The following is a 16,718-nucleotide window of genomic DNA, read 5'->3' as shown; positions in this document are numbered from 1 at the left end:
TAGCTTTATGAGGTTGATACTATTATTATATTTTCAGATTAGGAAATCAAGGTACAGAGATGGTAAGTAACTTGCCCAAAGTAATTCAGATTGTAAGCAGCAGAGCTGGGATTCAAGCAGTTGGGTTCAGTGCCTGCAGACTTAACCACAAGGGTACACTTACAGCAATGACATTGTGAGTCTAACAGAAAAGCATAAAATCCTAACATGTATCAAAACAAGGATCAGGGCAGCATGCAGCTGTGACGAGTAATGGGCTCATGGGCATCTAGACAACTATTAGCAGCTTTGGTGAAAACAAAGCAAGGGCTATTTTTTCTTCATCTACTACACATGTAGTGCCACCACTTAGAAGGTAGAGAAAGCAATTCAGGAACTAGACTCTGGATACAATTCTAAGCCAACGACCATCTGATTTGCCCCATGGAAGTGATAAGAACAGTATCATCCTATGATATACCCTAGGGCAAGGGTTCTCAAACTGGCATATGACAGCTCACTGGGAGGGCTTGTTATAAAAGTGCATATTTTTGGGATGCCACTATTAGTTTCTGATTTAGTAGGTCTGAGTCTGCATTTTTGACAAGCAACTCCCGGTGATTCTAATTCAGTGGATGGAGGAGAAAGTTTTGACAAATACTGGGCAAGCATCTAAGACATCAAACTTAAGGAAGTTCAGAAAAAAGGGTGTGATTCCTTTATCTAAAAGAGACTGCTATAAAGGAATGCAGCCCCTAAAATGGCAGGAGACTGCCAAAGAATAATATCTTAAGTGTAAAATAAAAAAGAATTCCGGTGAAACTGAGCTTCTAAGGAGGCAACAAGGTTGTGTATAATTATGCAAGACAACAAGCATCAACCCTGTCCCTATGTTCTCAGATTCCACAATATAGAAGGGGAAGAAAGCTACTGAAAGTGGCATCCGGTAATCCAATATGGGAGAGCTAATATGTGAAGCTGATTGGCTCTGCCTCCATTGCTTTATCGTCATCTGACCCATGATTATATTTTACGTTTTCTTGTTTACCTCCTCCAGAGAAACATATCCTCCTGTATTTCTAGAACAGTGCCTGGCACTTGAGAGTATTACAGTAAATATGCATTAAATGAATGGATGACCAAATGGGAATATGTAAGATGAATTTCTTACCATAAATCATAACCACACAAGTTTGAAGGCTACTGACTTAGATGGAAATATAAGTTCTTTGAGAAAATACTGCAGGCATGCATTAAGCTGCTTGAATCTGCCAAGACCCTAGCTTCTCTTGTGAGGGCTGAAGCTGGCCAGGACAGCTAGGGTGACTTGAGAAATGGTTCAGAAACGAGCCTCAGATTCTACAATATAGAAGGGAATGAAAACTATTGAAAGTGGCATCCAGTAATCCAATATGGGAGAGTTTAAAGGCCAGAACTCTGGTTATTAAGAAGCTTCAGAAGAGCATATGAGAGCCTGGAAGCCATATGGCCCTCCCAGGGAAGGGCCAAGCTGCTGCTTTCCCCAGGCTATTGACTGAGCTAGGTACCAGGCATTCTGTGAGGCCCCAGGGCTTTAAGAAATGAATTAAATATGCTCCCCTGCCCTCTTTGAACTGAATCTAATGAGGAGACTTAAGAACTATTTTGTAAGCAGAAGAGTATTTTCTGAATTTCCGAAGCCATTATATTCTCCAAAATGAGTCACACCTTTATTTATATGTTGGTTTGTCTCAGCTGTGTTGTGGGTTGATGGGAGGAGACCATACATACATACACACAGAGTACATACATGCTATTGATGTTACACACACACTCACACTCCCTGTAAAGTGAAGTTCCATGCTCATTTTATTTAACAAAGACTAGAGAGGCCTTGAAGACAACAGCTACCTGGAGCAGGAATAAGTGAAGCACATTTCTGAACCATTTCTCAAGTCACACCCCACAGCCTGTCCCTGGCCAGCCAGCAACTCTGCAAAGGGAAGTTAGGGTCTTGGCAGATATAAGGAGCTTAACAGTACGTCACACCACAGCCCTTTCTCACGTGGGTTTTACATCATCATTCACAAAGAACTTATACAAATATTTCCATCTAAGTCAGTAGCTTTCAAACTTGTTAGACAAGTTACTTTCCCTCACTGAGTCTATTTCCTTCTTTGCAAAATGACGATGTGCTGCTTGATTCCCTCTAGACTCCTTTTTGGCTCAAACATTTCCCTGTATCTGTGTTCTAAGGATCCTCTTATGTCTTATTCCGGGTAGAAGTATATATGTATGTATGTGTGTATGTGTATTTATAGATATATACTATAAAAAATGGTGGCATAAAATTTCATAAAAATTAATACCCTAATTACTTGCAAAATGCTCTAATACTTTTTATTTTTTCTATGTAGTTTTTTAAATGCTGGTTATGCCCAAGTAAATTGATTCACTACCCACTAATGGTCTTAAAGAACTGTTTACAGACAGTGAAATCTTCTTGGTTGTGAAGCCAAATTTGACATCAGCAAAACCACACACTCACCCAAGAAAAAAAAAGCTGGCTCAGTGCTGGAGGCTTCCTCTGCCCTCAGCTTTCAACACCCAGAAAACCCATATGCCCACACAGGCCTGCAAAACCAGAGGAAAGGCTTAAGTGTTAAACAGCTCTGGCCTCGGATCCCAGCTATGCCACTGTTTTCCTTTTGACATTAAGCAAGCTACATAACCACACTGAGGCTTAGGTTTCTTGTCAGTATAATGGAAATGATGATGAGGATTAAATCATAAAATATACATAGAGTGGCTGATGAAGTATCTAGCACTTAATAGCCACTTAATAAATTGATGGTGGCGGTGACGATAGAGAACTAGATATTATGAATGCCTGTAATAATCTTAGTAATATATGTTACAGGAGGAAAAATGTGTTTCCAAACTGTTTCTTTCAGTTTCTTCCCATTCCTAAACCCTCTCCTCCCTCCTTCAGCAAACTATATGGAAATGGATTTGAAGAAGTACAAAGTCATGCGTTCAATGGGACGACACTGATTTCACTGTAAGTATTTGCTCATTTCCCCAGCTCACGAATAAAAATGAAATATTACTCTGGCTACAAGATCACATTCAATCTTCAGCAACTAACTCAGGGCAAAAATAAACTTTCAAGTGGCTAGCCCTCAGTGTTTCATGCATGTTACTAGGCAACTGGCTGGCTAGAAACCCCACAGCACCCTGATTTCAAAGGCAGATGCAGCCTGGATACATTGAAGTTGACAGTTTACTGAAATATTCAACACCCTACTTTATGCCTCCTCCACCTCAGTGCCTCCCTCTCTAGCCCCCTCACTCAGGTTGATGGTGTGTTAGAGGAAGCAGAATTTCAGAAAGAAATTCTTCCCTTGGCCCCACTGCAGAGAAATCAGATAACACTACCATTTACCAGTCTAATCAGCCACAACAGACCCACTCAGGGAGTCCCATCTCTGTACTGCTAGTGCGGGAGGAAGCTCATTTTCCACAAGGTAGGGAGCCTTGTGTTTTCACCACACCCTACCCAGTTCTTCATGTTAACAGCCTTTAACTCAAGAAGAGCATCGCTACTGTTTCCCTCATTGTTCTTGACCTCTCTTTCCTTCTATGGATCCTCTTCTAAAAGAGTGGCATATTCACAAAGTTTGTGGGGCTGTGGACATTTGAACCACAGCAAGTACAGGGTGAGGTGACAGTCACCCTACAATTTGTTCATAATAAAAACTGAGAGCACATGAAAAGTTCAATTAAAGCCAAAATTAAGGAAAATAAACAAAAAGGCCTTTAAAATAAATAAGTTGTGTAAGCTGTAATCTAGACTAATGCTTCTCAAATTTTTACACACCTAAGAAGAACCTGCAGATTTTTAAAATACAGATTCCTGGGCCCTACCCCCAGAAACTTGGATTCAGTGGATCTAGGTAGAGCCTGAGAATTTGCAATTTTAACAAGCTTCAGGAGATGCTGATGCTGTCAGTCTGAAGTTGGGTAGCACAGTCTAAAGTTGGGTAGCAAAATTCTGTACAATATGCTATTTATTTTTAATGATAGGTATCTAACCAAAGCCTCTATTATACTGATACATGCTATATAGTTTGGTGGCTAACAGAATAGACTTAAGAGACAATGAGTAAGACTCAAACTCCAGTCCCACTATTTAACAGCTGGTATGACCTTGAGCAAGTTACTTAACCTATCTAAGCCACAGTATCCTCATTCATAAAGTAGATCCACTAATAGGCTTTTTTTGAAGATACCCCACCGAAATGAAAAGATCTGTTTCATATCCTCAATACTTAACACAGTGCCTGGCATATAGTAGGTGCTTATTTATTATGTACTATACAATATAATTAATTATAAGTAAACAATTAAACAAGATTATATTTTTGTGTGCTTAGCACAGCATAGTAGCACATACTAAGTGTTCAAGAAATGGTAGAATTTTTAAAGTTGTTCTCCTATCATGGGGTGAATTTGCCCTCATGTTCTTTTTGACTTGATGACTTAATGAAAGGTTCATCAACAAGCATCCTTAAGTTAATGAAGGGTTCATTCAGGCCAATTGAATCGATTTCTGCCAAACTTAAATCAGAGGCATTTATATCATCTCCTGGCACAGTTCTCTCAGATGCCTCATTCCATTATTCACTCAACAAATGTTTATGAAGCATCAGCTGTGTTTGAAGAAACATGTCATATTTTGAGGGGAAATGAAGATGATTAAGTCCTAGTGTCGCCCTACAGGAGCTTACAGCATAGGAGGAAGCATCTCCAAATGCTGTATAAACTACACATTAAGTACTAACTAAAACAGAAGCAAAGCATGAAGCCTCCCCAGAGAGAGGTAAAGTTCTCTGGGACTTCAAGGAAGGAGGAAAGGAAAGTATAAAAAGTATCTGGGAAAGTGGGCTTTGAGCTGGGCATAACTTAGGCAAAAATAGAGGAAAAACACCTTCCAAGCAGAGGACAGCAAGAAGAATGGTCCAGAAGAGGAAGTATAGCATGTATTCAGAGACCAGCAAATAGTACTTTCTAGATACAAGTTAGGGACAAAACAGGAAGGGCCTCAGATGCCATAGTAAAGAGTTTAGACTTTCTTCTCCAGAAAACGAGAAGCCATTGAAAGTTCTGAGTTGGAAGTACGAGATGAGTGCTTAAAGAAGGCTCATCTGTTAGCAGGAAGGATGGAAGGCTGGAAGGGGTAGGGCAGGGCTAGAGACACAAGTGCCAGGGTCATCTGAATAGAGGGGATGGCTGAAATCCTGTGTGGCTGAGGTTACCTGAACAGGGGGAAAAACAAAAGAAGTGAATATTAAATTAAAGGGAAACAAGATGAGCATGAGAAGCAAGAGCAAAATAAAACAGATGGGAGGAAAACCAACACAGTATGTCTGTGTGAGGTCAGGAAAAATAGAAATTTAGGAGGGAAGATTTCAGGTGGTCAGCAGCATTTCAACTGTTACAGAGATACCAAAATGGGTATGAACTATGAAAAGTCCAATTAGTCAACATTCTGTATGCCCTGCATCTCACTGTTGTAAGAAAGAGGAAACCAAGGACATGAGTCAGTTTGCCAAGAACAAACTTAGTTTCATTCAACAAACATTTATTAAGCACCACTGATATACTAAGCACTGTGTTAGGTACTGAGTCTGCGATGGTAGAGAGGACACAGTCCCTGCCCTTTTGAAGTTTCTGATCTATCAAAAGAGACAGACAAAAAAAGCAAATAATAGATAAAATTATTACAAGGGTAATATATACTAAGAAGGACATAACCTGTTACTGAGATCTGAGAGAGTATGAGGGGTGACCAACTTAGGCAAGGTACCCAGGATGGCCTCACTGAGGACGTGATATTTAGGCTGAGCCTGAAGGATGACAAGGATTCCACTGTGGCAACAGTGAGGGAAGCACATTACAGAAAGAGGGAGCAGATGTGCAAAGGTCCTGAGTTGGAAAAGGAACTAAGTTGGTAAGTCCCAAGAATTGAGAGGAGGCCCGTATGGCTGGAGGGTCTTTAGCAAGGGGGAGACTGGAGATGAAGGAGATGGAGCAGGATTGAGCAGCCATGGGAAAGGAGTCCGAATTCTCTTCTAAGGGCAAGGTCACACATTAAAGAGTTTAAGTAGCAGGGGAGAAGCAGTTTTCAAAATTGTCAAGCAAAATTTTCAAACAATACATTCAGCCTTTCTCATAAATAGGCCTGTCCAAAGTTGTTCAGAACACAATGATACCGAAGTCCTGCAAAGTTCGCAAACACCTGACTTACTAAGGCAGCACAGGACACAGGAAAGACAGGAGCAGCCCTAGAAGGTGGCCCTGAGGCACCTGAGGGGTCTGGGAGTCAGTCCCTACTGTCCCCAGAGCACCCCAGCTGGGAAAACTTTGGTGGAACTTGTGGCTTCTTCCACTGTGCTTCAAAAGGTCATCCTGCCTGTGCTTCTCACGCCTGCAAGGTCACGTCATTGGGAGAATTCTCAAAAGTGATCCCCAGGACAATGTGGGAAATTAATTTATTTTTTGACCAAGTTGCGTAATACAGAGTTACCAGTATACAGAAAGATCTGGGTTTTAGTAAAACATGTGAAATGCTCTGTCATGAAATTTGAACAATTAATCTGACTGGGCTAACACAAGAATAATTTGCTCACAGAGCCCAGTTTCAATGATGTATAACTATAACTGAATATAATTAAAACAAAACACATCAGGAAGAAGAGTCATGGAGGTTTAGGAAGAAAAATTTCTTTTGATTTAGATTTTAAATAGCAATTGACTCTGACAATCACATCTCTTTGAAAGTGAAAATACACCCAGGGGATGAGACAATGTGAGATTGACAGGTAGATTCTGATGAAAGGGCTGAGGGTTTCCAAAGAAAATGCTTAGTAGAAATGTGGAAAACAGCCACCCAGAGAGTGAAATGCAGGGGCTTTTGCAGTTCTGAAACAGCAAGGAGGGTGGGGAATGGATGTTAGTATGTTTGTTTTGCTGTGTACACTGTAATGGTGGTAAGAGAATCATGTTCCCATGCTTGAAATCATCACACCAACGACAGATGCACACTGTGCCCACCATCCAGGGTTTTCCAGATGCTCTGTGAATCACAACCATTCTCTTATAGAGAGGAAGTGCTCAAAAGAAGGCTGGCAGGCTTGCGCCCAGGGATTCCTCTTCTAGTTCCCTCGACTACTCAGAGAAGGGCCTGTGCTTAGAGATACCAGTGTCAGGACCCAGAAAGGAGGCTGCCTAGGAGGACCAGATTGTGCTGCTCCTAAGGAGTTTAGCCGGAATGACTTTGAACTCAAGGCAGCAGAGCCCTCAGGGAGCTACTTCCATAACAGCTTTTGGCTTCTTCCATGGCCTTGAGAGTAGTGGCCCTCAACACTTTTTCCATGACACACACACACACCTGGCCATGATCATTTACACTGCACAGCTCCATGGGGCAATTTTCTACAGAGGCTGTAAGTCCTCTTTCTCACCCACTGAGAAATGCATATCTGAAAGAAAAAGAATACAAATTACACTACAAAAGGGATAACTCTGAACGGACCCTACTTTTTCAAGTATTTGCAAACTTCAATATATAACTATTAGCACACTCTGAGACCTCCAAGGTCACAATGGCCGAGAGGCTAACAAAGAGTAGGTTGCACTTCAGCCCTTCAAGCCTTGGCCTCTTGGAGCAGCATTTTCAACCTTACCCAGCTGTCTGGTGGTAAACTTTCATAACTCCAAGACAGGAGCGGGTGAGTACTTTAAGTTACAGGACAGAGTTCTACCAAGTGAGGAGGTAGTGGAAGAAAAAAGGAGCGGCCAAACACACATGCCAGCAATTTCATTATTTCATTAAGGACTAGCACGTCTTTTTCCCACTCTCCCTCCACTTCCCCCTTTTTCCCCTTCTAACCCTACCACCGTGCACATAGGTTGGTCTAAATATGTGTACACACAGCTATGAATGCTTACACATGAGGTACAAACTCCACTAAGGAAAATGTCCTTCCCCACAGGGAGCTAAAGGAAAACATACATCTGGAGAAGATGCACAATGGAGCCTTCCGTGGGGCCACAGGGCCGAAAATCTTGTGAGTAGAGTGGTGCTGCCTCCCCTCCCTGCCCATTGTACCCCAACAGGGCTGCTTAGGGTGATCCCTCCACATCATCCCCAAGCTGATATGTGAGACATCAGCCTCTACACCTGAAAAGGCTGCTGTTGGAAAGACCAAGTGTATCACAGCTGCCATAATAAAGTACCCCAAACTGACAGGCTTAGACAAAAGAAATTGTCTTATGGTTCTGGAAGACAGATGTCCAAAATCAAGGTGTCAGCAGGGATTGGTTCCCTCTGAGGGCTGTGAAGGAAGCGTCTATTCCAGGCCTCTCCTAGCTTGTGCTAGTTCTTTCTGGTTGTGGCAGCATAACTCCAATCTTCACATGGTATTGTGTATGTGTGTGCATGTATGTGTGTGTGTATGTGTATATCTCCAAATTGCCCCTTTTAATAAGAATAGCAGTCATGGATTAGAGCCCACCATAATAACCTCATTTTAACTTCACTACCTCTGTAAAGACCCTATCTCCAAATAAGGTCTAAGGTACTGAGAACGTCAAGATACGAATTTGAACAGGGGACAAAATTCAACCCATAACACCAAATATGGGGGGTGGTGGCCTCATGTGCTGGCAAAGAGGCTGGCTACCCACCTGGAATCCATTCATGGGAATCTAAGACCAGAGATCTGGCTTGCCCCTGGCACTTGGCTGGACAGGGCTGAGGTGCTGTCAGGTTCTCTGAGGGTGCAAGGATTAGGACCAGGCTCTCTCAGTTAAAAAGGGTTTAAAGGATACATGGGAAATTGCTTCCAAGATGGCCGAATAGGAACAGCTCTGGTCTGCAGCCCCCAGCAAGATTGATGCAGAAGATGGGTGATTTCTGCATTTCCAACTGTGGTACCTGGTTCAACTCACTGGGACTGGCTGGACAGTGGGTGCAGCCCACAGAAAGCCAGCTGAAGCAGGGCGGGGCATTGCCTCACCTGGGAAGCACAAGGGGTCCAGGGATTTCCCTTTCCTAGCCAAGGGAAGCTGTGAAAGACTGTACCTGGAGAAATGGTACACTGCTGCCCAAATACTGTGCTTTTCCTATGGTCTTTGCAACCAGCAGACCAGGAGATTCCCTCCTGTGCCTGGCTTGGTGGGTCCCATGCTCACAGAGTCCAGCAAACTAAGATCCATTGGCTTGAAATTCTCGCTGCTAGCGCAGCAGACCTGAGATGCTGGAGCTTGGCGGGGGAGGGGCATCCGCCATTGCTGAGGCTTGAGTAGGTGGTTTTATGCTTACAGTGTAAACAAAGCTGCCAGGAAGCTCGAACTGGGTGGAGCCCACCACAGCTCAGCAAGGCTGACTGCCTCTCTAGATTCCACCTCTGTGGGCAGGGCATATCTGAACAAAGACAGCAGCCACAGTCAGGGAATTATAGATAAAACCCTCATCTCTCTGGGACAGAGCACCTAGGGGAAGGGGCAGCTGTGGGCACAGCTTCTGCAGACTTAAATGTCCCTGCCTGACAGCTCTGAGAGAGCAGTTGTTCTCCCAGCACAGCGTTCAAGCTCTGATAACAGACAGACTGCCTCCTCAAGAGGGTACCTGACCCCCATGTAGCCTGACTGGGAGACACATCCCAGTAGGGGCCGACAGACATCTTATACAGGAGAGCTCTGGCCAGCATCCGGCAGGTGCCCCAATGGGACAAAGCTTCCAGAGGAAGGATCAGTCAGGAATATTTGCTGTTCTGCAGCCTCTGCTGGTGATACCCAGGCAAACAGGGTCTGGAGTGGACCTCCAGAAAACTCCAACAGACCTACAGCTGACGGGCCCGACTGTTAGAAGGAAAACTAACAAACAGAAAAGAATAGCATCGACATCAACAAAAAGGGCATCCACACCAAAACCCCATCCATAGCTCACCAACATCAATGATCAAAGGTAGATACAACCACAAAGATGGGGAGAAACCAGAGCGGAAAGGCTGAAAATTCCAAAACCCAGAACGTTTCTCCTCCTCCAAAGGATCACAACTCCTCATCAACAAGGGAACAAAACTGGTCAGAGAAGGAGTTTGATGAGTTGACAGAAGTAGGCTTCAGAAGGTGGGTAATAACAAACTTCTCCAAGCCAAAGGAACATGATCTAACCCATCACAAGGAAGCTAAAAACCTTGAAAATAGGTTTGGCGAATGGCTAACTAGAATAACCAGTGTAGAAAAGAACACAAATGACCTGATGGAGCTGAAAAACACAGCACGAGAACTTCGTGAAACATACACAAGCTTCAATACCCAATTTGATCAAGTGGAAGAAAGGATATCAGTCATTGAAGATCAAATTAATGAAATAAAGCAAGAAGACAAGATTCGAGAAAAACAGACTGAAAACAAACGAACAAAGCCTCCAAGAAATATGGGACTATGTTAAAAGACCATATCTATGTTTGATTGGTGTACCTGAAAGTGATGGGAAGAATGGAACCAAGTTAGAAAACATTCCTGGATATTATCCAAGAGAACTTCCCCAACTTAGCAAGGCAGGCCAACATTCAAATTCGAGACATAAAGACAACACCACAAAGATAATCCTCCAAAAGAGCCATCTCAAGACACATAATTGTCAGATTCACCAAAGTTGAAATGAAGGAAAAAATGTTAAGGGCGGCCAGAGAGAAAGGTCGGGTTACCAACAAAGGGAAGCCCATCAGACTAACAGCGGATCTCTCAGCAGAAACCCTACAAGCCAGAAGAGAGTGGGGGCCAATATTCACCATTCTTAAAGAAAAGAATTTTCAACCCAGAATTTCATAGCCAGCCAAATTAAGCTTCATAAGTGAAGGAGAAATAAAATCCTTCACAGACAAGCAAATGCTGAGAGATTTTGTCACCACGAGGCCTGCCTTACAAGACCTCTTGAAGGAAGCACTAAACATGGAAAGGAACAACCAGTACCAGCCACTGCAAAAACATACCAAATTGTAAAGGCCATCGATGCTATGAAGAAACTGCATCAACTAATGGGCAAAATAACCAGCTAGCATCATAATGACAGGATCAAATTCACACATAACAATATTAATCTTAAATGTAAATGGGCTAAATGCCCCAATTAAAAGACACAGACTGCCAAATTGGAAAAAGAGTCAAGACCCATTGGTGTGCTGTATTCAGGAGACCCATTTCACACGCAAAGACACACATAGGCTCAAAATAAAGGGCTGGAGGAAGATCTACCAAGCAAATGGAAAGCAAAAAAAAGCAGGGGTTGCAATCCTAGTCTCTGATAAAACAAACTTTAAACCAACAGAGATCAAAAGAGACAAAGAAGGCCATTACATAATGGTAAAGGGATCAATTCAATAAGAAGAGCCAACTATCCTAAATATATATGCACCCAGTACAGGAGCACCCAGGTTCATAAAGCAAGTCCTTAAAGATCTACAAAGAGACTTAGACTCCCGCACAATAACAATGGGAGACTTTAACATCCAACTGCCAATACTGGGCAGATCAATGAGACAGAAAATTAACAAGGATATCCAGGACATGAACTCAGCTATGAACCAAGTGGACCTAATAAACATCTACAAAACTCTCCAACCCAAATCAACAGAATATACACTCTTCTCAGCACCACATCGCACTTATTCTAAAACTGACCACATAATTGGAAGTAAAACACTCCACAGCAAACGTAAAAGAATAGAAATCACAACAAACTGTCTCTCAGACCACAGTGTAATCAAATTAGAACTCAGGATTAAGAAACTCACTCAAAACTGCACAACTACATAGAAACTGAACAACCTGCTCCTGAATGACTACTGGGTAAATAACAAAATGAAAGCAGCAATAAAGATGTTCTTTGAAACCAATGAGAACAAAGACACAATGTACCAGAATCTCTGGGACACATTTAAAGCAGCATATAGAGGGAAATTTATAGCACTAAATGCCCACAAGGAAAAGCAGGAAAGATCTAAAATCGACACCCTAACATCACAACTAAAAGAACTAGAGAAGCAAGAGCAAACAAATTCAAAAGCTAACAGAAGACAAGAAATAACTAAGATGAGGGCAGAACTGAAGGAGACCCACACGAGACACAAAAAACCCTTCAAAAAATCAATGAATCCAGGAGCTTGTTTTTTGAAAAGATCAACAAAATAGATACACTGCTAGCAAGACTAATAAAGAAGAAAAGAGATAACAATCAAATAGATGCAATAAATAAATGATAAAGGGGATATCACCACTGATTCCACAGAAATATAAACTACCATCAGAGAATACTATAAACACCTCTAGACAAATAAACTAGAAAATCCAGAAGAAATGGATAAATTCCTGGACACATACACCCTCCCAAAACTAAACCAGGAAGAAGTCGAATCTCTGAATAGACCAATAACAGGTCCTGAAATTGAGGCAGTAATTAATAGCCTACCAACCAAAAGAAGTCCAGGACCAGATGGATTCACAGCTGAATTCTACCAGAGGTAAAAAGAGGGGCTGGTACCATTCCTTCTGAAATGATTCCAATCAATAGAAAGAGAAGGAATCCTCCCTAACTCATTTTATAAGGCCAGCATCATCCTGATACCAAAGCCTGGCAGAGACACAACAAAAAAAGAGAATTTTAAGCCAATATCCCTGATGAACATCGATGCAAAAATCTTCAATAAAATACTGGCAAACTAAATCCAGCAGCACATCAAAAAGCTTATCCACCACAATCAAGTTGGCTTCATCCCTGGGATGCAAGGCTGGTTCAGCATACACAAATCAATAAATGTAATCCATCACATAAACAGAACCGATGACCAAAACCACATGATTATTTCAATAAATGCAGAAAAGGCCTTCGACAAAATTCAGCAGCCCTTCATGCTAAAAACACTCAATAAACTAGGTATTTATGGAATGTATCTCAAAATAATAAGAGCTATTTATGACAAACCCACAGTGAATATCATACTGAATGGGCAAAAACTGGAAGCATTCCCTTTGAAAACTGGCAAAAGACAAGGATGCCCTCTTTCACCACTCCTATTCAACATAGTAATGGAAGTTCTGGCCAGGACAATCAGGCAAAAGAAAGAAATAAAGGGTATTCAACCAGGAAAAGAGGAAGTCAAATTCTCTCTGTTTGCAGACGACATGATTGTATATTTAGAAAACCCCATCATCTCAGCCCAAAATCTCCTTAAGCTGATAAGCAACTTCAGCAAAGTCTCAGGATACAAAATCAATGTGCAAAAATCACAAGCATTCCTGTACACCAATAAGAAACAGAGAGCCACATCGTGAGTGAACTCCCATTCACAATTACTACAAAGAGAATAAAATACCTGGGAATCCAACTTACAAGGCATGTGAAAGACCTCTTCAAGGAGAACTACAAACCACTGCTCAACGAAATAAAAGAGGACACAAACAAATGGCATTCCCCACTTAATAAATGGTGTTGGGAAAACTGGCTAGCCATATGTAGAAAGCTGAAACTGGATCCCTTCCTTACACCTAATACAAAAATTAGCTCACGATGGATTAAAGACTTAAATGTAAGACCTAAAAACATAAAAGCCCTAGAATAAAATATAGGCAATACCATTCAGAACATAGGCATGGGCAAAGACTTCATGACTAAAACACCGAAAGCAATGGCAACAACAGCCAAAATTGACAAACGGGATCTAGTTAAACTAAAGAGCTTCTGCACAGCAAAAGAAACTATCAGCAGAGTGAACAGGCAACCTACAGAATGGAAGAAAATTTTTGCAATCTATCCATCTAACAAAGGGCTAATATCCAGAATCTACAAAGAACTTAAACAAATTTACAAGAAAAAAACAAACAACCCCATCAAAAAATGGGCAAAGGATATGAACAGACACTTCTCAAAAGAAGACATTTATGCCACCAACAGACATACGAAGAAATGCTCATCATCACTGGTCATCAGAGAAATGCAAATCAAAACCACAAAGAGATACCATCTCACACCAGTAGAATGGCGATCATTAAAAAGTCAGGAAACAACAGATGCTGGAGAGGATGTGGAGAAATAGGAATGCTTTTACTCTGTTGGTGGGAGTGTAAATTAGTTTACCCGTTGTGGTAGACGGTGTGGTAATTCCTCAAGGATCTAGAACTAGAAATACCATTTGACCCAGCAATCCCATTACTGGGTATATACCCAAAGGATTAAGACACATGCACACGTATGTTTATTGCAGCACTATTCACAATAGCAAAGACTTGGAACCAACGCAAATGCCCATCAATGATAGACTGGATAAAGAAAATGTGGCACATATACACCATGGAATACTATGGAACCATAAAAAAGGATGAGTTCATGTCCTTTGCAGGGACATGGATGAAGCTGGAAACCATCATTCTCAGCAAACTATCACAAGGACACAAAACCAAACACTGCATGTTCTCACTCATAAGTAGGAGTTGATCAATGAGAACACATGGACACAGGGAGGAGAACGTCACACACCAGGGCCTGCTGGGGGGTGGGGGTGCTGGGGGAGGGATAGCATTAGGAGAAATACCTAATGTAAATGATGAGTTGATGGGTGCAGCAAACCAACATGGCACATGTATACCTATGTAACAAACCTGCATGTTGTGCACATGTACCCCAGAACTTAAAGTATTTAAAAAACAAAAAAAAAGGATACATGGGAAAGTTAGGAGAACTAGAACATTGAATCTGACAAAGCCTGAAACATCCAACATGAAACATCCAACATCCTGCAGAGACCTGAAGTTGCAGTCAGGTTTCAGGGATAAATGCAACAGCGTTCCAACTCCTGTGCTGCTCTCACAGGGCAACTGGTTATCCCATCACAGAAGGGGCAGTCCACGACACCACTAACCTACTCTAGCAGCTGTTATTTATCCAACAAACATTGATTGAACCTATCCTGTATACCAGGCACCGTGGTGAACAGACTGTAGTAAGCAAAATAGCTCTGGACCTTGCCCTTAACCAGATGACAGTCACATAAGGGAGACAACAACAAACAGGCAAAGCAATAAACAGGCATGTCATTTTACAATGAAAAAAGTTCTAGAAAAATGGTGAGCAAGGTAACCCAGTTCATTTGTTTGTTTATTCATCCATTTATTCACTAACTCTTATGAACCCATACTCTGCAGTAGTCACTGGATTAGGCATCAGAGAAATGGCAGAGAATAAGAAGAGATAAGCACTTCTGCCTTCATAGAATGGGGAACACAGACAAGGATCATATAAGTAAATAAAATATGTAGTCATCCAAATGCTATCGGTTGTAGAGGAGAAAACTCATTTGGTTGTGGGGAAAGGAGTTCTGGAGCGGGGAGTACTATGTTAAAGGGGATAGTGAGGGAAGACTATCCCGAAAAAGTGTCGTTTGAATGAATACCTAAAGGAAGTAAGAAAGCAAGTTATGTGATTATCTGCAGGAAAAGTGTTCCAGGAGGGGGAACAGCAAAAGCAAAGGCCTGAGACAGAATCTTGCCTTGTGTATTTGAAGAGCAGCAAGGAGGCCAATATGGCAGAGTGAGCAAAGAAGGGAATCATAGAATATAAGGACAGAGACGTGGCAGAGAGCTGGATCATGGTGGGGCCTATGGTCACTATATGGACTTTGTCTTTTCTTTAAGTGAGATGGGGAGGCTTTGGGGGTTTGAGCAAGGGAAGGAAATGAGCTGTCCTGGTTATTCTTCATAATGTAGATCCTGCCAAGATCAACTCATGACTCTGTCTACTTTCTATTTCCACCAGTGTAAAACACAAAGTCTGTCTAATTTCCTAGCTCCTGTCCCTATCAGCCCCTCACTCTCTATTTCCTAACTCCTTCCTGCTATCCACTTTTGACTGTCTACTTCCTATTCCTGCCACTGTGAGCCCTGACTGTGCTAGTTCCTAGCTCCCACTGTCAACCCCTGACTTCATCTGTTTCCTAGCTCCTGCCACTGTCCAGTTCTCTGTCTACTTCATAAGTCCTGCCACTATCGACCTCTGACTCTACTTCCTAACTCCCACCACTAAAATTCCTACATCTTTCTGTTTCCTAACTTCTGCCACTATCAATCCTAACTCCCTCTAATCTCCACTCAACCCTATAACTTCTGTTTACTTATGACTTCCACTACCTTGTGGCTCCTGCCCACTGCTTTCTCTGCTCTCAAATTCTGGCAACCTTATCCTAGGGGTCTTTTTCTACATGTATCATATGCAAAGCACACCAGACTCCAAATCTTGTAGGTTGACTGAATACTCTTCAGTTTAGCACATCCTGTAGGCAGAGCTGTTATAGCAAGCTGTCCATCTACTTGGTCACTAGACAAACAAAGAAAGCTGCCTCTGGCTCAGGTGCAAAACACAACCAAGCCACTGTGTTCCCAAGGCCCCTGCATGACAGTATTGGCTTGAAGAGATGCTTGGTTAGCTCCTTAGAAGTGACTGTGGGCACTACAGATCCCTACACTCTCATGTCCAAAACAGTAGCACCAGACCTAGGTCTCTTCCTTCCCAAGAGGTTGTTCTCATTATACCCCTAGGATTTGAATCGTATCTAAAAGCATCCACTCCACCCTTACTCAAAAAGTATTTCTCAAACTAGTCTGTTACTAAGACTGAAAACTCACTATCAGAGGTTCAC

The 16,718-nt window shown here is 42.1% G+C and overlaps 1 protein-coding gene across 3 annotated transcripts in view; it reads left to right on the top strand.

The window, feature by feature from the left end:
• The window catches only part of LHCGR (luteinizing hormone/choriogonadotropin receptor), a 62,884-nt gene that overhangs the window by 32,661 nt on the left and 13,505 nt on the right, over positions 1 to 16,718 (top strand). For all 3 annotated transcript variants that reach the window (XM_009184166.3, XM_003908644.4, XM_009184167.3), the window contains 2 exons: positions 2,951 to 3,019; positions 8,016 to 8,090. In XM_009184166.3, the coding sequence (XP_009182430.2) occupies positions 2,951 to 3,019; positions 8,016 to 8,090 (144 nt within the window). The remainder of the gene's footprint in view (positions 1 to 2,950; positions 3,020 to 8,015; positions 8,091 to 16,718) is intronic.

This window comes from Papio anubis, chromosome 14 (genome assembly GCF_008728515.1).
Source record: "Papio anubis isolate 15944 chromosome 14, Panubis1.0, whole genome shotgun sequence".
In the NCBI taxonomy this organism is placed as follows: domain Eukaryota; kingdom Metazoa; phylum Chordata; class Mammalia; order Primates; family Cercopithecidae; genus Papio; species Papio anubis.
The sequence above is the reverse complement of the archived record's forward strand: the minus strand, read 5'-3'. Positions and strand labels throughout refer to the sequence as shown.